At 33.5% G+C, this 16,757-nt stretch overlaps 2 protein-coding genes across 18 annotated transcripts in view; one reads left to right on the top strand and one right to left on the bottom strand.

Moving 5' to 3' along the window:
* Positions 1–2,219, bottom strand: part of dlgap1a (discs, large (Drosophila) homolog-associated protein 1a) — a 207,299-nt gene extending 205,080 nt beyond the window's left edge. For all 17 annotated transcript variants that reach the window (XR_012388949.1, XR_012388972.1, XR_012388952.1 and 14 more), the window contains exon 1: positions 2,099–2,219. The gene's annotated coding sequence lies outside the window, so the exon portion shown is untranslated. The remainder of the gene's footprint in view (positions 1–2,098) is intronic.
* A 6,327-nt stretch (positions 2,220–8,546) lies between these two features.
* cahz (carbonic anhydrase) lies at positions 8,547–16,269 on the top strand. The gene is given in 7 exon segments (NM_131110.1): positions 8,547–8,640; positions 9,454–9,651; positions 11,180–11,298; positions 11,552–11,644; positions 11,723–11,785; positions 12,368–12,523; positions 15,455–16,269. Coding segments are annotated over 7 exon segments (783 nt in total). The 5' UTR covers positions 8,547–8,606; the 3' UTR covers positions 15,575–16,269.
* The last annotated feature ends 488 nt before the right edge of the window (positions 16,270–16,757 follow it).

The raw sequence follows: 16,757 nt of genomic DNA, 5'->3' as shown, positions 1-16,757 counted from the left end.
GTCATTTGAAATGTTTCAAGGAAGTGGGTGAAGCCAACTCAATTTTGGTGCTCTTTACTCACTGTGACTCACTGATAAGTGGGATTTTCTGCACAGAACCATGGGTAATGTGTTTTTTTTGCACAAACATTGGTACTACTATACATCACATTGAGGCTGTACGCTTAATCGAAACCAAATCACAATCGCGATTTTGAAACATTTCGATTAGTTAATTGCAAGAGGTTGCAATAGGGAATGTATAAGTATTATTTAATTTCCCCCACCCAGAGCAAATGCATGGCAGTCTGTGCATGACAGTCTTACTAGCCAATTAAGTGAGCACACTTTCATTCTGCCCAATCGAAAGTTTTCAATCTGCCTCATACACTCTCAGACATAAAGGTACAGGAGTTCTCACAAGGGCAGTACCTTTTCAAAATATACATATTTGTACCCAAAGAGTTCACAGGGGCACCACAAAGGCGCATAATTAGTGGCCAAATGTACCTAAAAAGTACCTTTGAGGGGCCATTATGGACCCTTCAGGTACAAATATGTACCTTTAGAAAAGGTACTGCCCCAGTAACAGCTCCTGTACCTCTATTTCTGAGAGTGTATCAGCTATGTTAGATTGCTGAGTGTTCTGTGTTTTTAAGTTATTATTTTTTGGTTGTATAATAAGCGGTGACGCAGTGGTGCAGTGGGTAGCACTGTCGCCTCACAGCTAGAAGGTCGCTGGTTCGAGCCTCGGTCAGTTGACATTTCTGTATGGAGTTTGCATGTTCTCCCAGTGTTTGCTCGGGTTTCCACCGGGTGCTCCGGTTTCCCCCACAAATTAAAAGACATGCAGTATGTGAATTGGGTAAGCTAAAATTGTCCGTAGTGTATGTGTGTAAATGACTGTATATGGATGTTTCCCAGTGATGGGTCACAGCTGGAAGAGCATCTGCTGCATAAAACATATGCTGGATTAGTTGGCAGTTTATTCTGCTGTGGTGACCACAGATTAATAAAGGGACTAAGCCGAAAAGAAATTGAATGAATGAATAATAAGCTACATAATCTCCTTAATTTGAGTTAAACTTGTTTACAGAATTTTATGTGTGCCTACTGTTTAAATGTATGTTGAAGTAAGTTAATATCTTATCAGTTTCTTTTTTAACTACCACTCACTGCATTTTAGCAGTGAGAAGCTACAATACAGATTATTGAACTGAATATCCACTACATTATTAAATTGCAAATGAAATCACAATCGCAATATCAGTCAAAAAAATGCAATTCAATTTTTTGATGATTCACACAACCCTACATCACATGACACTTCAACACATTGATGCTATTAAAAATTCGTCAAGAGAGTCAAAAAAGACAAGAAAGAATAATCACCAAAAATAAAATAAAATAATTATATACCTCAGTTATCACGCCATACCTTCAAACACACTACAAACTTCAAAAAGAAACTCCAAATAAAACAGTTTGTATTATACTAAAAGTTAATCAAAGTAAGTAAAATATGCAGCTCAAAGTTTATCTCAAATAATTAAACCAATAACTAATCTGATAAATAAATAAATAAAGCTAGTGCATTTTATAAAGTCTCAATAACATCAACTTGTCAATCCAAGTTTAGAACAGACATCATAAGCCTCATCACCTGTCATCTTAACAGCTGTGAATGCTCTCATAGCAGGAATACTTCCTCCTGCAACAGATGTTAAGATAAAGCTGATATGCCAAATATATAAATAAATAAACCAGCTTGACAATTCTAAAACATGAATGCAGCTGGATTTGAGTCTTGACGCATGCTGTAATGTTGATACATGTTGCTGCCCGTGTCACCGGTCTTTTGTTACACTCATGGACACTGAGGCGCATCAGTGGCCGGAGAAATGAAGTGTTCAGCTATTTGAAACATCATTGTTCCAACAAACAGAATTTAAACTGAACTGTGAAGCGACATCTCGGCGGGAAATGAAATAAACGGAGACCAGCAGAAAACAAGCGACGTGTTTCAGTCAACGCAATTAATGCCATTTGCATCAAGAACATCATCACACTGGGATTCTTATGAACAAACAACAAAGCGCAAAATATAATGAAAGCTTACCTTCGGCTATTTAGCAGTCACAATTCATAAACAGAGAGTGATGAAGTAAATCCTTTAGCGTTTCTGAAATACAGTCAGTGAACGGAAGGGTGGTCGCTCGATATGATATTGGATCCCGTCTGATCCGCACCTGACAGCGAGCCGTGGAGCTGCAGCGGAGGTACGTGTGCTGTTCAGAGATGCCGGAGCACTGGCAAAATGCGTCCTGGAGTACGGCCAGTGGACTTCACTCAGATTCTTATGAAGAAACATTGCGCTGAAGGAAACGATAATTTAAAGTTAATTCATTCTTTCTTTCTGTCTTTCTTTCTTTTTTCCTTCTTTCTTTCTTTCTTTCTTTCTTTTTTTCCTTCTTTCTTTCTTTCTTTCTTTCTTTTAATATGAAAATTAATTAAGTAACTGAAAGAGTGTGTTGATTAAACAGCTCCATCAATGTATGTGTAACATTTAAGTAATTATTAGTTAACAATTTAAAATAAAATATGTGCAGCACTGTTTCTATAGCCTAATTAAATTGCATTAAATAATTATACTGGCTCTTTACTTAAACCAATAGTTCACACTCAATCATCCGGTATATGACTTTAATCTTGGAAGAACACACATAAAATAAAATAAATAAATAAACTGCTGAAAATGTAGTCCAGCTAAATGTATCGTCTGGTCACTGGTGTCATGTATATTCATTTAGTTTCCCCTGTAACCTATATTTCAGCAGAAACATATTATATATTTTTGCTAATTTTACTGAAGAAAACAAATGCTTGGATGGTCTGAAGGTGAGTGAATTAACAGCAATCTTTATTTTTTGGATGAATTTTCCATATCAAAATGTCTGCATTGTATAGGCTGAAAATGCGGATTTATACAGGTTATACAAATACAACCATCCATGCTTTGCTCTGTTGAGTGACATTTGGATTATAATCTATGCCAGGGTTTAGATTTTGCCAACCGGATACGCTCCATCACAAACCATCATTGTATTACGTTGTCACAACTTTAATTCCAAGAAACAAACAGATAATTTTAGAATTCATCCTTTTTTTTTTTTTTGCATTTTAATGTTTTAAAATGACACACATGCAAGATGCTTTAAAGCTGAAACAACAGTTTATGTTGTAAAAAATGTGAATGTATATATTCTCAAAATGAGGTTGCTATGATTCAGTTAACATATAGCATGATAAAAAAATAAAAAAATAAAATAATAATAATAATAATAATAATAATAATAATAATAATAATGGATACATAATATTTAATATTTTAATAATTTTAATAATAAAAATATTAACAGTAAATTAATTCATTAGATATTCTATACTAGCATCAATAATATTCTTTATCTTATATTATACTTAACTTACTATACGGTCAAAAGCTTGGGGTCAATAGGATTTTTCAGTGTTTTAAAATAAGCTTATCTTAAGCTTTTATCACCAAGACTGCATTTATTTAATCAAAATACAGTACAAAGAGTAAAAATGTGAAATGTTATAGCACGTTAAATAACTGATCAAAAGTAGTTTATTATTTAATTTATTCATTTATTCCAGTGATTTTAAAGATGAATTTTCAACTTACACCACATGATCCTTCAGAAATCACTCTAATAATAATAATAATAATAATAATAATAATAATAATTATTATTATTATTATTATTATTATTATACAATGTAGACATACAATACAGTCAGTTAAATAAAATTTTAATAAACACTTAACAATTTAACAATTTGTTTTACATTTAATAAATGCCTCCTTGATGAACAGAATAGTTTTCTTTCAAGAAACACTGACAGTTTTGACAGGTAGTTTACAGTTGAAGTCAGAATTATTAGCCCCCCTGTTTATTTTTTCCCTAATTTCTGTTTAACAGAGATATTTTTAACACATTTCTAATCATTATAGTTTTATTAACTAATTTCTAACAACTGATTTATTTTATCTTTGCCATGATGACAGTAAAAAATATTTGACTAGATATATTTCAAGCACTTCTATACAGCTAAAAGTGACATTTAAAGGCTTAACTAGGTTAATTAGGTTAACTTGGCAGGTTAGGGTAATTAGGCAAGTTTTTGTATTTCGATGGTTTGTTCTGTCGAAAAAAAATTATAGCTTAAAGGGGATGGTAAAATTGACATTAAAATGGTGTTTAAAAATGAATAACTGCTTTTAGTCTAGCCAAAATAAAACAAATAAGGTTTTCTCCAGAAGAAAAAAATATGATCAGACATACTGTGAAAATGTCCTTGCTCTGTTAAACATCATTTGGGAAATATTAAAAAAAAAAAAAAAAAAAAAAGGGAGGCTATAATTCTGAGTTCAACTGTATATAAACAATGAAACAATCAAATACACATTGATTAATATTACATAAAGTCTGAATTTGAACCCGCAATCATTCGTTTTACATTTCAGATCTTCTTTAACTCATTGGTGGAGTTTTGATTTCTTTGCCACTGTTGCCTATGGCTTGCTTGGTTGAAATTTGTAGAGATGTGTTTTAGTGGACAGTGAAGCTGAATTAAACTGAACTTCAACAGTGACATTAATATTAAACAGCATTTTTAATTTAACTACAACTACGCCAGCATGTTACCACAACTCTCTTGCCTGAAATGTTCTACATTCTGAAAAAAGAATTATGTTTTTTATTCTCCTTTTTGTCTATATGTAGAGCTGCTTTGCCAATCTACATTATATGAAGCACTATAAAAATACAGATGAGTTGAATTGAACTACTACAAACACTGGCAAGAGTTTTTAAACATGTTAAATAAATTTGGCAAAAAAATACAATGTCAAATTTAAACGAAAGAAAGAAAGAAAGAAAGAAAGAAAGAAAGAAAGAAAGAAAGAAAGAAAGAAAGTCTTGCTTTCCAAACTGTTTATTTTTATTAAATCTAGAAACGATGTTAAACTGTAATGTGAGCAGTGGATGTGTCCCTTCCTCTGCCTGTGGAAATGAGGCACTTAGGGTTCTGTGTACTCAAAGAAAGAAAGACAGAAAGAAAGAAAGAAAGAAAGAAAGAAAGAAAGAAAGAAAGAAAGAAAGAAAGAAAGAAAGAAAGAAAGAAAGAAAGAAAGAAAGAAAGAAAGAAAGAAACAAACAAACAAACAAACAAAAATGTCACTAAAATAAATACTTATTTTTTTACTATGCATAGTTCAAAGCACTTGCTGTAAGTTTGGAAATAAAGCCTAAAAATCCAGGCTAATATAACTTCCAAAAGATACAAAATCTCTGTGCAACATGTCATACTTGGCTTCAAAATAGCATTAATTATAAGGAGCCATCCAATTAAATGGCATTGTTCCCTTTTAACATATCTGATCATCTGTCTGAATAGGGCCTATCAGAGGCCGCGATGGTGCATGTGAAATGGGGAACCCTGCGGCGCAGCCTGTCTGTAGAAGGTCAAAATGATCTGGCCCTTTCACAGAGCCCATGTCACCCGCATCCAATCAGAGAACTGAATAGAACCAAATGAGAGGTTTCATAAGCTCTTTTTTGCTGCAGCCATTAATGCTCTTAGTTAGACTCAGCATGCATTTGATCCTGCGGAGCCAAATTTACATCTGTGACATGAAAGGAGCTCATTTTCTTCCTTTTCATTGCTGATTCATATTGTAGCGTTCACATTGCGGCTTGATGAGCTTTCTCTTTTCTTGTGTGGAAGGTAAAACTCCACCCGTGCCACAAAAGTATGCTTTAAAATAGCAGTAATGTTTAATGGACACTGATTTAGGGGTATTATATTTGTGTTACTATTTCCATTCATCAAAAGTATGAGGGCCTCTTGAAGTATAAATGATTAACCAGCATGTTGTTCAATCATTCCATCATATGCTGAGATTAAGCTCTTATGTTTTGTATCACATATTTTAATTATTGTTAATATTTATAGTGTATTCATTATTACAATTCATGTACATCTATAAAGTGCAACCCATTAAAAAAAAAAAACACCTGAATAGTTAACTGCATGTATAAAATTAGGAAAGAAATTTGAAATTTACTATCGTTAATTTAAATGTTTTAATAGTACACTGACTTTAGCTCTTGAATTAGCAGAGCTTTCCTAGTCATTATGAGAATTATGAATAGATGTCTCAGAATTTTGGGCAGGTACTTGCAATTTATACACACCATACAGGGTGTTGTAAGAAACATGATTCTGTTCTGACACCTAGTGGTCTGAATGATCAGTTACAAGTTTGAATTTAATCTGATCTGATTTGGGGAATGCACCTTTTGTGGCAACATATGGGTATGTTGGCAAAATGAAGACTAGAATAGGCTCCTTAATCGCTTTTCTGTAAATGTAGAGAAAAGTACACTCATAAAAAATTTAACTTTTTTTTTTATACATTATACTACAAATGACAACTTCTCAACATAAAACAGGCCAGCCTGGTGAAAAGAGTGGTTCTTTTTTCTCAAAAAGTGGGCCATTGTGCAGTTATAAATACTGCATTTTAGTGACATTCTAGGCACTGATATTAGCTGGATTAGCTTGTCGGATGGTCATCATAACCACACTTTTTGAGGTACCAAAAACATTTGCTAAAAATACAGAATAAAGATATATATATATATATATATATATATATATATATAAACACTTACTTGTAAATAAAAATTTATTACATCATATATCAGTAGAAAAAAAGATAAAAAAATATATATATAAAAATAAGATCATGATTTACAAAAATAGCCTAATTAGTATTAAAATTAACATTAATTTGGGCCACTTTTGGTGCTTTAAATCTTTTTATTGGCATTTTTTTTCTCAAGAACAAGGTCCAAGATTCAGTATATGGGCTACTTGTGAAAGATGACTTCACGTTTAACATCCATGTTTTCTTGCCCATGTATGTTAGACACATGAAAAATAATTGTTTGCATTCATTTGAAGCCTTCTTTGATGGGTTATTTTCATAATTTATGATGGCATAGCAGTCACAATAAGGCAAATGGGGGGGGGGGGGGGGGGGGTTCTTTCGAACCATCCCCAATAGTTTTTTCAATTAAAATATGCCTTGACTTATGTTAAGTTCGCTTATGTCTGAAAGGGTGTATTTATGTACAAATGTACATACTCTAAATACTTTATTACATACTCTATTAACTACTGTACTTATAAACAAAATGTACTATAAAATAATTATTTATTTTGCATAAACATATTTCAATGATTTGAATGACAGACACATTAGGGCCACATTTAACCCTTTATGTGACATCAATTGACTATTGCTGGAAATAAGTCTGGTAAAATTAAAACTACAGAATATTAATACTAAATAAAAAAAATAAGAAAAAGAATTGACAAAACCTGGTACGTCATTAACTAAATTTAAAACCTAGCTAGGCCTACATAAAAAGATGGGTAATTTTTGTATGTTTCCTTACTGTATTGAGATTTTTTCAAATATACAAAGTTAAAAATGTAAATAAATAATCATTTTTCCACTTCGGCCACCAGATGACAGCAACGCAAAGAGTTTAAATGACGTATATCACTCATCCATTGACATTTGCAGGTTGTGATACCGCTATATACGGTATTTTAAATATTGGAAATTCATTTATGACACAAAACACATTTTGGCCTTCACAAGTATAGGCTACAGTAAATGAAAACCTAGCCTATAGTATTTTTCCTAATCAACAAGTGTTAAGCAAAAACTATTCAAAACAAAACATTGCACTCTTTTAAATGCATTTGTCAAGGATTTAAACAACCAGCACGTGTTTTGAGCTCTAGTAGTTCGAGTAAACAGGTTAAAATGTTTTATATAACACCGACTAATCATAGTCGGCGCAGTGGCCCCTTTAAAAGAGCACTGCAGCTCTTCACAGAAAGGGTACCAGAAGATGTAGACCAAAAAACTGCGTCTGATTTTGTTTTCTTTTAGAAATATGAATCAAAACAACCTTCGAAATGACAAACTAAGCTACAAAATCAGTCATTGCGCAACAGAGATACTGTGTTGAGCCGCGCACACCATCACTCGTCCGTCCTGCGTTTCAACACAGCATCGCATAAGGACGAGGAAGGTCAAGAGAACATGCATCGCTGCCCGGATAAAGGACGGGTTTCTGAATCACCAGAGAAAGAAACCAATGGAGAGGTTTGTGATTCGAAGCAGAATCTTGAACGCCGGAAAACAGAGGAATGCCCGTTTCTCATCTGTTCTCCGGCGCTCGAGCATCTCTGAGCCGCATCAGCAAACCGAGCAGCGCGATGGCCAGTGACCGGTGTTCTGGAGGTGCGATATTTTGATTAGTTGAAGACAAATGTCCTCTGACTAACTCCTCCTGTGCTGCCTGGAGAGCATGTGGCCAAACCCACTGGGCTGAGAGAGGGACCAGCACCAGCAGGGGAACTCTATATAAAGCCTGACATAGTTTGGGGGAATTAAGCAGCAGTTGTTTTAGCATCCAGGTTGTACAAGTAGAGGAACACAGCGAAAACCATTTATAATCATGGCTCACGCTTGGGGATATGGACCAGCTGACGGTAAGATTAACTTTACTGGTATTAATGTTAATATTTTATAATGTATGTTTAATGTTTATTCTTAGTAGCTATACTGTTTTATTCTTATTTTTTTAGGAGAAAAGCTGGAGCACTTATTTTAATATCTAAAATAATTTACACGTAGCAGTAATTTATATTAAACAATGAAATGTTAATTTTACTTAAGGTTAGAGTCTTGTCTTAGAGTCTTTTACAAAAGCTTTTTGTCTTGTTTCCAGTCTAAATATCTAAAAATGTTTAAATCAAGAAATATTTTCTACATAAGCAAAAAACAAACAGTTTTCAATTGTTTTTTTAAGTTACTTTCTATAAGGAGAATATAACATTTTCAGTTGTTTTCTAAAATAAAAATTAAGCTAGCTTTTCTTTAACCAAGCAAAATAATCTGTCAATGCATAAAATACTCTTATTTCAAATTGAAAACAAAATTACTTTACTACTACTTTTAAGTAAAATGTGCATTAAAAAATCGAAATGAAATTTTGTTCTTAATTTAGAACAAAAGAAAAAAGAGACAAAAAAGAAAGAAAGAAAGAAAGAAAGACAGAAAAGAAAAACAGTGTTATGACTGAAACAACATGGATAAATTACTCTACAAAAACAAAAGTCACTTCTAAATGTAAAATCAGCTAAAAAGAGCTCCTGGAGGTAACAGCTGCACATATCCACTTCTCACCGCCTACAATTTCTAACCTTGAATTTTGCAAAGAATGTAAACGTGCATCTAGACACTGTGCTTTTATCTTCTTGCATTCAGCTTCTAATCTATTTCTCCTGCTCATATCATTTCAGGGCCAGAGAGTTGGGCAGAAAGCTTTCCTATTGCAAATGGACCCAGGCAGTCTCCCATTGATATCGTACCCACCCAAGCACAGCATGACCCTTCTCTGAAGCATCTCAAATTGAAGTATGACCCAGCCACCACCAAGAGCATCCTTAATAATGGCCATTCATTCCAAGTGGATTTCGTTGATGACGACAACAGCTCAAGTTAGTATACTGCACAATGCAAATGTTGGGCTCAATCTTAAAGAGACAGTTAACACAAAATTAAAACCCTACCATCATTTACTCTAACTTCACTCAAACCTAAACCCTTGACCATAAACTTTCATACTGTTGTTTTTTTTACTATGGATTTCAATGGCTACTGGTTTTCAGCATTCCTCAAGATATATTTATGTTAAGTAGAAGACGATGTTTGAAACTACTTAATGATGAGTAAATGTTAATATTTGGGTGATCTTTCTCTTTACCATCTTAAGACATTCTCAAGAGACTTTATCAGGATGGTGGTTTGGCTACAGTGGACAATCATTGTTAGCATAATCATTGCCAAACATGCATAATTACAATTATACCACTGGACCCACTGCAATGTTTGCAGATTGCAGAGTGCTAAAATGAAAATATGATATTTTTATTCATAAAACATGTAATAGTAGCTATATATATATCCATGACTATATCTCATGACCTGTTTTTATCCATTCATTATTAAATTTAGTTTTAAGTAGTCCATGGGTGGCATTTCCTTGATCACTTTATCCTAGTCAGCAGGGGGGCCTTACTAGAATTTAGTCTTGCTTTCCAAACTGTTTATCTTTATTAAATCTAGAAACGATGTTAAACTGTAATGTGAGCAGTTGATGTGTCCCTTCCTCTGCCTGTGGAAATGAGGCACTTAGGGTTCTGTGTACTCAATTGCTAATGCATTCTATTATGAAAGAAAGAATAGAGCCACATATCAATGTTGTGTGCCCTGGTTGGTCAATGAGAGCAACATGTGCTGAATTTCAATGATCCTTTCAAGGGGGTACTCACACATATGCTCAGAAAAAAAAAGAGTTCTAAACAGCTTATCTACTAATATTTTTTAGCATGCAAGATGTTTGCTATACTGTAAGCAAGATGAAAGCAGAGGTAACACGTTATTTTGATGATTCATTTGAGTAGTAGACTGTCTGCTTAATATCTGTTGAAACTGCTCATTGAACAGACATTTATCTGACTATAAGAAACTTTGCAAGTGCAAACTTTGCAACTTACACTAACCCCAACCTAGCAGTCTACTTAATCTAATGAGAATTAGTTGGCATGTAGATGCAATATAACATAAATTCAACAAACGGACCATCAAAATAAAGTGTGACCGAAGCAGATACTGGAGATTTTTAGGTGATCAATGTTGACTCAATCAACTGTGTTGATGACATTAGTATGCTCACATTAGTACAGTATGACCGCTTGCATTAACATGGCCCACAAGCAGTCTCACAGAATACAAAACAGGAGGTACAGTGTTCAATATTTAAGAGAATTTAAAGTTATTATTTTAAATTGTGCAACATTTGTATAATAATTTTTATTCAATACAAGCAACAACTATTACATATGTTTTGATTGTTTAATTGCATTTATACATGATATACAGTTTTAACACATTTCCAATGGCTAATGCTTTAGTGCTGCCTAAGGAACAGATGCATCATTTTTATAATTATTTGTGTGTGTGTAGCTCTGGCTGGAGGTCCCATCACAGGGATATACAGGTTGAGACAGTTCCATTTCCATTGGGGAAGCAGTGATGACAAGGGATCCGAGCACACTATTGCTGGAACCAAGTTCCCTTGTGAGGTAATGAGAGTTTTTTTTAATTCCCACTATAAAACAGCAGCAACCCTCATTCGGCTGCGCTGAGATTCAGGCCGTTCTAATTCTTGAACATCTCTCCATAATTATAGCTCACTGCTCATGAATATTCTTATGATGTTCTCTTATGAATTTGTAAATGCCCTCTTTTAAATGTGCCAAGATATTAAGTCCATTCAGTACTCCTACCGCATATACTGAATGTTTCATAATAACTATATGTCTCCTCCTTCTTAAGCTTCACCTTGTTCACTGGAACACAAAGTACCCAAACTTTGGAGAAGCTGCCAGTAAGCCTGATGGCCTTGCTGTGGTTGGAGTTTTTCTCAAGGTCAGGATATTATTAAAAAAAAATTAAATAAAAAAAAAACATGAAACAATAGAAAAAATGTCTGCTTCTGTTTACCAGATCGGCGCTGCAAATCCAAGACTTCAGAAAGTTCTAGATGCCCTTGATGACATCAAATCAAAGGTATGAACAGTACTTTTGGTAAAAGCTGTAGTTATGAACTCGAATAATTAGGACCTGTTTGCACCAAGAATGATAACTATAACTATATTAGCATCCACACCAATCAACATTAATATTGCTTATATTATAAACATGTTGGATAGGTTTCTCCAACCATTTACCCACCTTTCTTTTCATTCTTTTCGCTGCTGAACACATATCAAGAAATTTTGGAGAATACTGGAAATTTATAGCCATTGACTTCAATAGCATTGTCTCACTGTTTTATGTTTTAAATATATGTATTTTATAATGTTCTCAAAACTCATATTGGATCCACTTTAAGGTGCATAAATGATGAGAAAAGCTTTGGAAAATATGATTTTTACTGTTCAGAACAAAACAAAAATGTTTCCAATGATATTCTTCTTCTGTGTAATTTTCCATAAAGCGGCAATGTGGAATGCTATTATTTGAAATGTAGATTTTATTTTATTTTTATTAAACTTGATGCTTTTATTATTATATTTATCATCCTTTGTGTGAACGCTTGTCTTCATATGTTTTCATTTTTCTGTTAACATATATCTGTTTTTTCTCCAGGGCAGACAGACTACATTTGCCAACTTTGATCCTAAAACCTTGCTGCCTGCCTCTCTGGACTACTGGACTTATGAGGGCTCTCTGACCACCCCTCCTCTGCTGGAGAGTGTCACCTGGATTGTTTTGAAGGAGCCGATCAGTGTTAGTCCTGCTCAGGTAACTTCATCAAGCACTTAATCATTCAGACATTTGTTTGTGTACTTACAATAGTTGACCAGGGATCTCTATATAGTCCTATTACTTTAGCTTTTTTTGATTCGGTTTTAATTGTACACATATTCATAGAGACATTTTTACAGCATTGCATTTTAACACTACAACAATGTAATAAGAGCTTTTTATATTACAGTGTGATTAAGCAAATAAAAACTATGTAACATAGTCATTATACTGTATAAAATAGGTTATAACTAGGTATCCCTAAACCTACACCCGAACCTAACCTTAAACCATGTAGCTACCTTTTATAACCCGGAACTTTCTTAGGCAATGATACGTTAATGACAGATATTGTTAATAAAAACACATGAGCTTCACAAAGGCTCCACGTGTGTAGTAATAAAAAAAGTTAAAATCAAATTTGAAACATGTGAAATCCGTATTTTTGATTTTTTTTTATTTAATTGCATGTTTCCACAGATGTCCACATCTGTTCAAATGGGTTTTAAAAGAAAGTGTTCAAAATCACATGTTTCATGTGTTTCAAATGTGTTCAACATATTTCAAATGTGCTTTTACATGTATAGCTCATGTGATGTTTGTGTGGTTCAGCTGTATACAGCCTTAATGTAACCTTTACATTTTATAGATAACGTATTTGTTTTAAGGAATAAAAATAATTTACAAAATCATGCACATCAATTACAAATGGGTGCTTAGCCAATCAAAACGTACACAAAATGCATATGAAAAGACTTCAAAAGTATCAAGTGTATTCACTTAAAAAGACTATCACAGTGTGTAACATTTTGAACACACAAAGAGCTGGTCTGCTCAAAATGTTACACGCTGTGATAGACCTTTTAAATTTGATACTTTTAGAGTTTTTAGTGTTGGTGCCTGTCTATACATATATTTGTGTATTTTTCAATGAAACAAAATTGATTCAGCGATCCCAGGACTGACCTTTTAGTCTATGCTTTTAAAATTGTTAAATAAAACTTCACAATAGACATACAGTGTTGCTTATTTCCTGGCCAATAATTACAAAAAGCTTTCTGCTTTTTTTTCCATTACAATAATAAAAAAAAAGAAAAAAAAAAAAACATCTTTCTAATACCGTCTAATTTATCAGGGAATTTAAACAATGAATACTTTTTGATGCTCTTTGGTGGATCAAACACTGTTTTTGCACAGAAAGTGTCTTAATGTTTTTAAAGCTCTCTGACTCTGAAACTGGGAGGGTCGGTGGTCCAAAGGATTCTGCTTCTACAAGATTACTTTATCTTATATATATAGCTTGCATGACAGCCAATATCATATTTAAGACAGGCTTGCGGGTTTAAGATAGAAGCTTACACCCAATAGATGAGGTGTCCCATTTTTGATTGCATTAAATTCAGTTTTGAAAAGTAGTTTGATATAGATTAAAACATGTCAGATGCATGTCAGCTTTAATGTTTCAAAAAACTTTAGAGTAAAAGTCAAGGTTACATCACGTGTAATTAATTTATGCTAAAATAAAACACATTCTCACTCTATACATAATAAAATATATAAAATAAATAAGTTATCATAATAAATGTACATATATTTTAACCTAGTGGTTTCAGAAACAGAAAAAATAATAACATGACAAAAAAAGATAGTATTTTCAGGCTGCACTGTGATCCTTAAATTGAGTCTTGTAATAAATGATGAAATGATTCTTGTTTAAAATATACTTAATATTAACTAATCTTTTTGATAAATCTGAACATAAATAAGAGATGGCCAAATAAATCAAACTGAAATATAAATAAAAAGAAAAGAAAATACCTCCCTCCCATTTTATAATAAAATTAAATAGATAAATAGATAATTAAATAAATAAAATAATAATAATAAAAAATAAAATAAAATAAAATTAAATTAAATAAAGTTAAATTAAATAAAGGTGAAACGGTGGCTCAGTGGTTAGCACTGTCACTTCACAGCAAGAAGGTCACTGGTTTGAGTGTCTGCACGGTCAGTTGGCAGCTGGAAGGGCATCCGCTGTGTAAAACATATGCTAAATAAGTTGGCGGTTTATTCCACTTTGGCAATCCCTGATACTGAACCCCTTAAAATAAAGTAAAATAAAAATAAAATAAAATAAATAAATAAATAAAAAATAAAATAAAATATGGCGACGCAGTGGCGCTGTAGGTAGTGCTGTCGCCTCACAGCAAGAAGTTCACTGGTTCGAGCCTCGGCTGGGTCAGTTGACATTTCTGTGTGGAGTTTGCATGTCCTCCCTGCGCTCCGGTTTCCCCCACAGTCCAAAGACATGCGGTACAGGTGAATTGAGTAGGTTAAATTGTCCATAGTGTATGAGTGTGAATGAATGTGTATGGTTGTTTCCCAGAGATGGGTTGTGGCTGGAAGGGCATCAACTGTGTAAAAATGTGCTGGATGAGTTGGCGGTTCATTCCGCTGTGGCGACCCCGGATTAATAAAGGGGCTAAGCCGAAAAGAAAATGAATGAATGAATGAATGAAAAAAAAAAATACATCAATACTTTTGCCTGTTACATGTTGAAATTTTTATAGCTGGCATATACATTATTTTTACTTTTAATGTACATCACAATAATTATTCAGTTTTAAATATCGTCTTAAAAATCAACATCATCAACATGTATCAATGGTGAAATTATGCTTTGAAAAAAACGTCCTATACATAACCTTTCCCTGATGTAGGCGCTGCTGTTTGCCTGCAGTGGTTATTTTAGGTCTCCAGTGGTTAGTCAGAATAGTCTGGAATTCTGGCAAGTGCTGTATGAATGAGCCAAATATAGTAACCATACGCTGTAATAAGGCTCTGCGAGACTGCCTCCGACACGCTAAACACCACAATCTAACCGTCTCTCTCTCTCTCCCTCTCTCTTTTTGTCTGTCGGTTGTTTAGATGGCTAAATTTCGCAGCCTGCTGTTCTCATCTGAAGGAGAAACACCTTGCTGCATGGTTGACAACTACAGACCTCCTCAACCTCTCAAGGGACGCAAAGTTCGCGCTTCCTTCAAGTAAACCCCAGAATCGATGCCACTTGCCTTCTGATTATGGTGCTTTTGACTGGTTGTTACTGAAACATCACAGTATTTGTTCTCGATCCAGGCTTTTGCTTAAATTGCAGTACTGATAACAGGAAAGTTGAATCTGATCTTCTAAAACTGTCTGCGTTTGTCATAAACGCCCATGTTATGATTGCTTAACATGAGAAATAGTATTTCGAGATGCTAAAACAGTGGTTAGTTTCCTACTATATCCTGACGCTTTTATGTAAACTGGAAAAATAAGGAGACTGCTTTATTTCTAGCTCATTTTTTGACTGCTTCCCTTTGCATTTTATAGGCCATTCTTTTAGCCTCTGCTGAATTGCACTATAATTCATGTTCTACAATAGGAAAATCGTCAAGGTTTTGTGTGGGTTTATGGCAATGTGTGACTGATGAGATGTGTTGATGCTAATATACCTGCAGGAAAGCACTTATTTACAGCAATATGTTGTTGTTTTAAAGTGATTCCTTTTTCATCAAGAGGAATATCAAGGGATTATATTTTTAAATTGTTTATGAGAATGTTGAATCAAGATCTCCTGCCATAGATAATATTATTTAGATATTTCAGAATAAATATTTAATTGAGTAGTGTTGCAAACAAATATGATATGTAAATCAGTATCTATTAAGAATTTTATCTGCAATAAATGAATATATTTTAAACCATGCTTCCTATTATTTTTTCTGTCTGATGCACAATTCAACATGGTATTACAGTCCACATGAAATTTTAATGAACCATGAGATTTTGTTAGCTGATATTGACAGTTTTGTGGTGAACAATTCATCTGTGCATGCCATTAAAAAAAATAGTGTGCTCAAGCAATCTAAAATTAAAATCTGAAAATGCACTTTTTTTTAAAAATTATATTCTCAGATTACTTGATTTGAGCTTAAACGATTCAACTTTTATCCAGAATTGACTAATCCAAAATATTTGTTGATAACATTTTTTTCGATGGTCCATTTAGGTATTAGTAGACGGTCTGCTTAATATCTGTTGATACTGCTGCTAAACAGACATTTAACTGATTGTAAGAAACTTTGCAAGTACAAGTCAACTTACACAAACCCCAAACCCAACCCTAACCCCAACCTAATAGCCTACTTATAATCTAATGAGAATTTGTTGGCATGTAGATACAATGTTA

Source organism: Danio rerio, chromosome 2 (genome assembly GCF_049306965.1).
Source record: "Danio rerio strain Tuebingen ecotype United States chromosome 2, GRCz12tu, whole genome shotgun sequence".
NCBI classification, from domain to species: domain Eukaryota; kingdom Metazoa; phylum Chordata; class Actinopteri; order Cypriniformes; family Danionidae; genus Danio; species Danio rerio.
Note: the sequence above shows the minus strand (reverse complement) of the source record. Positions and strands in the feature narration are given on the sequence as shown.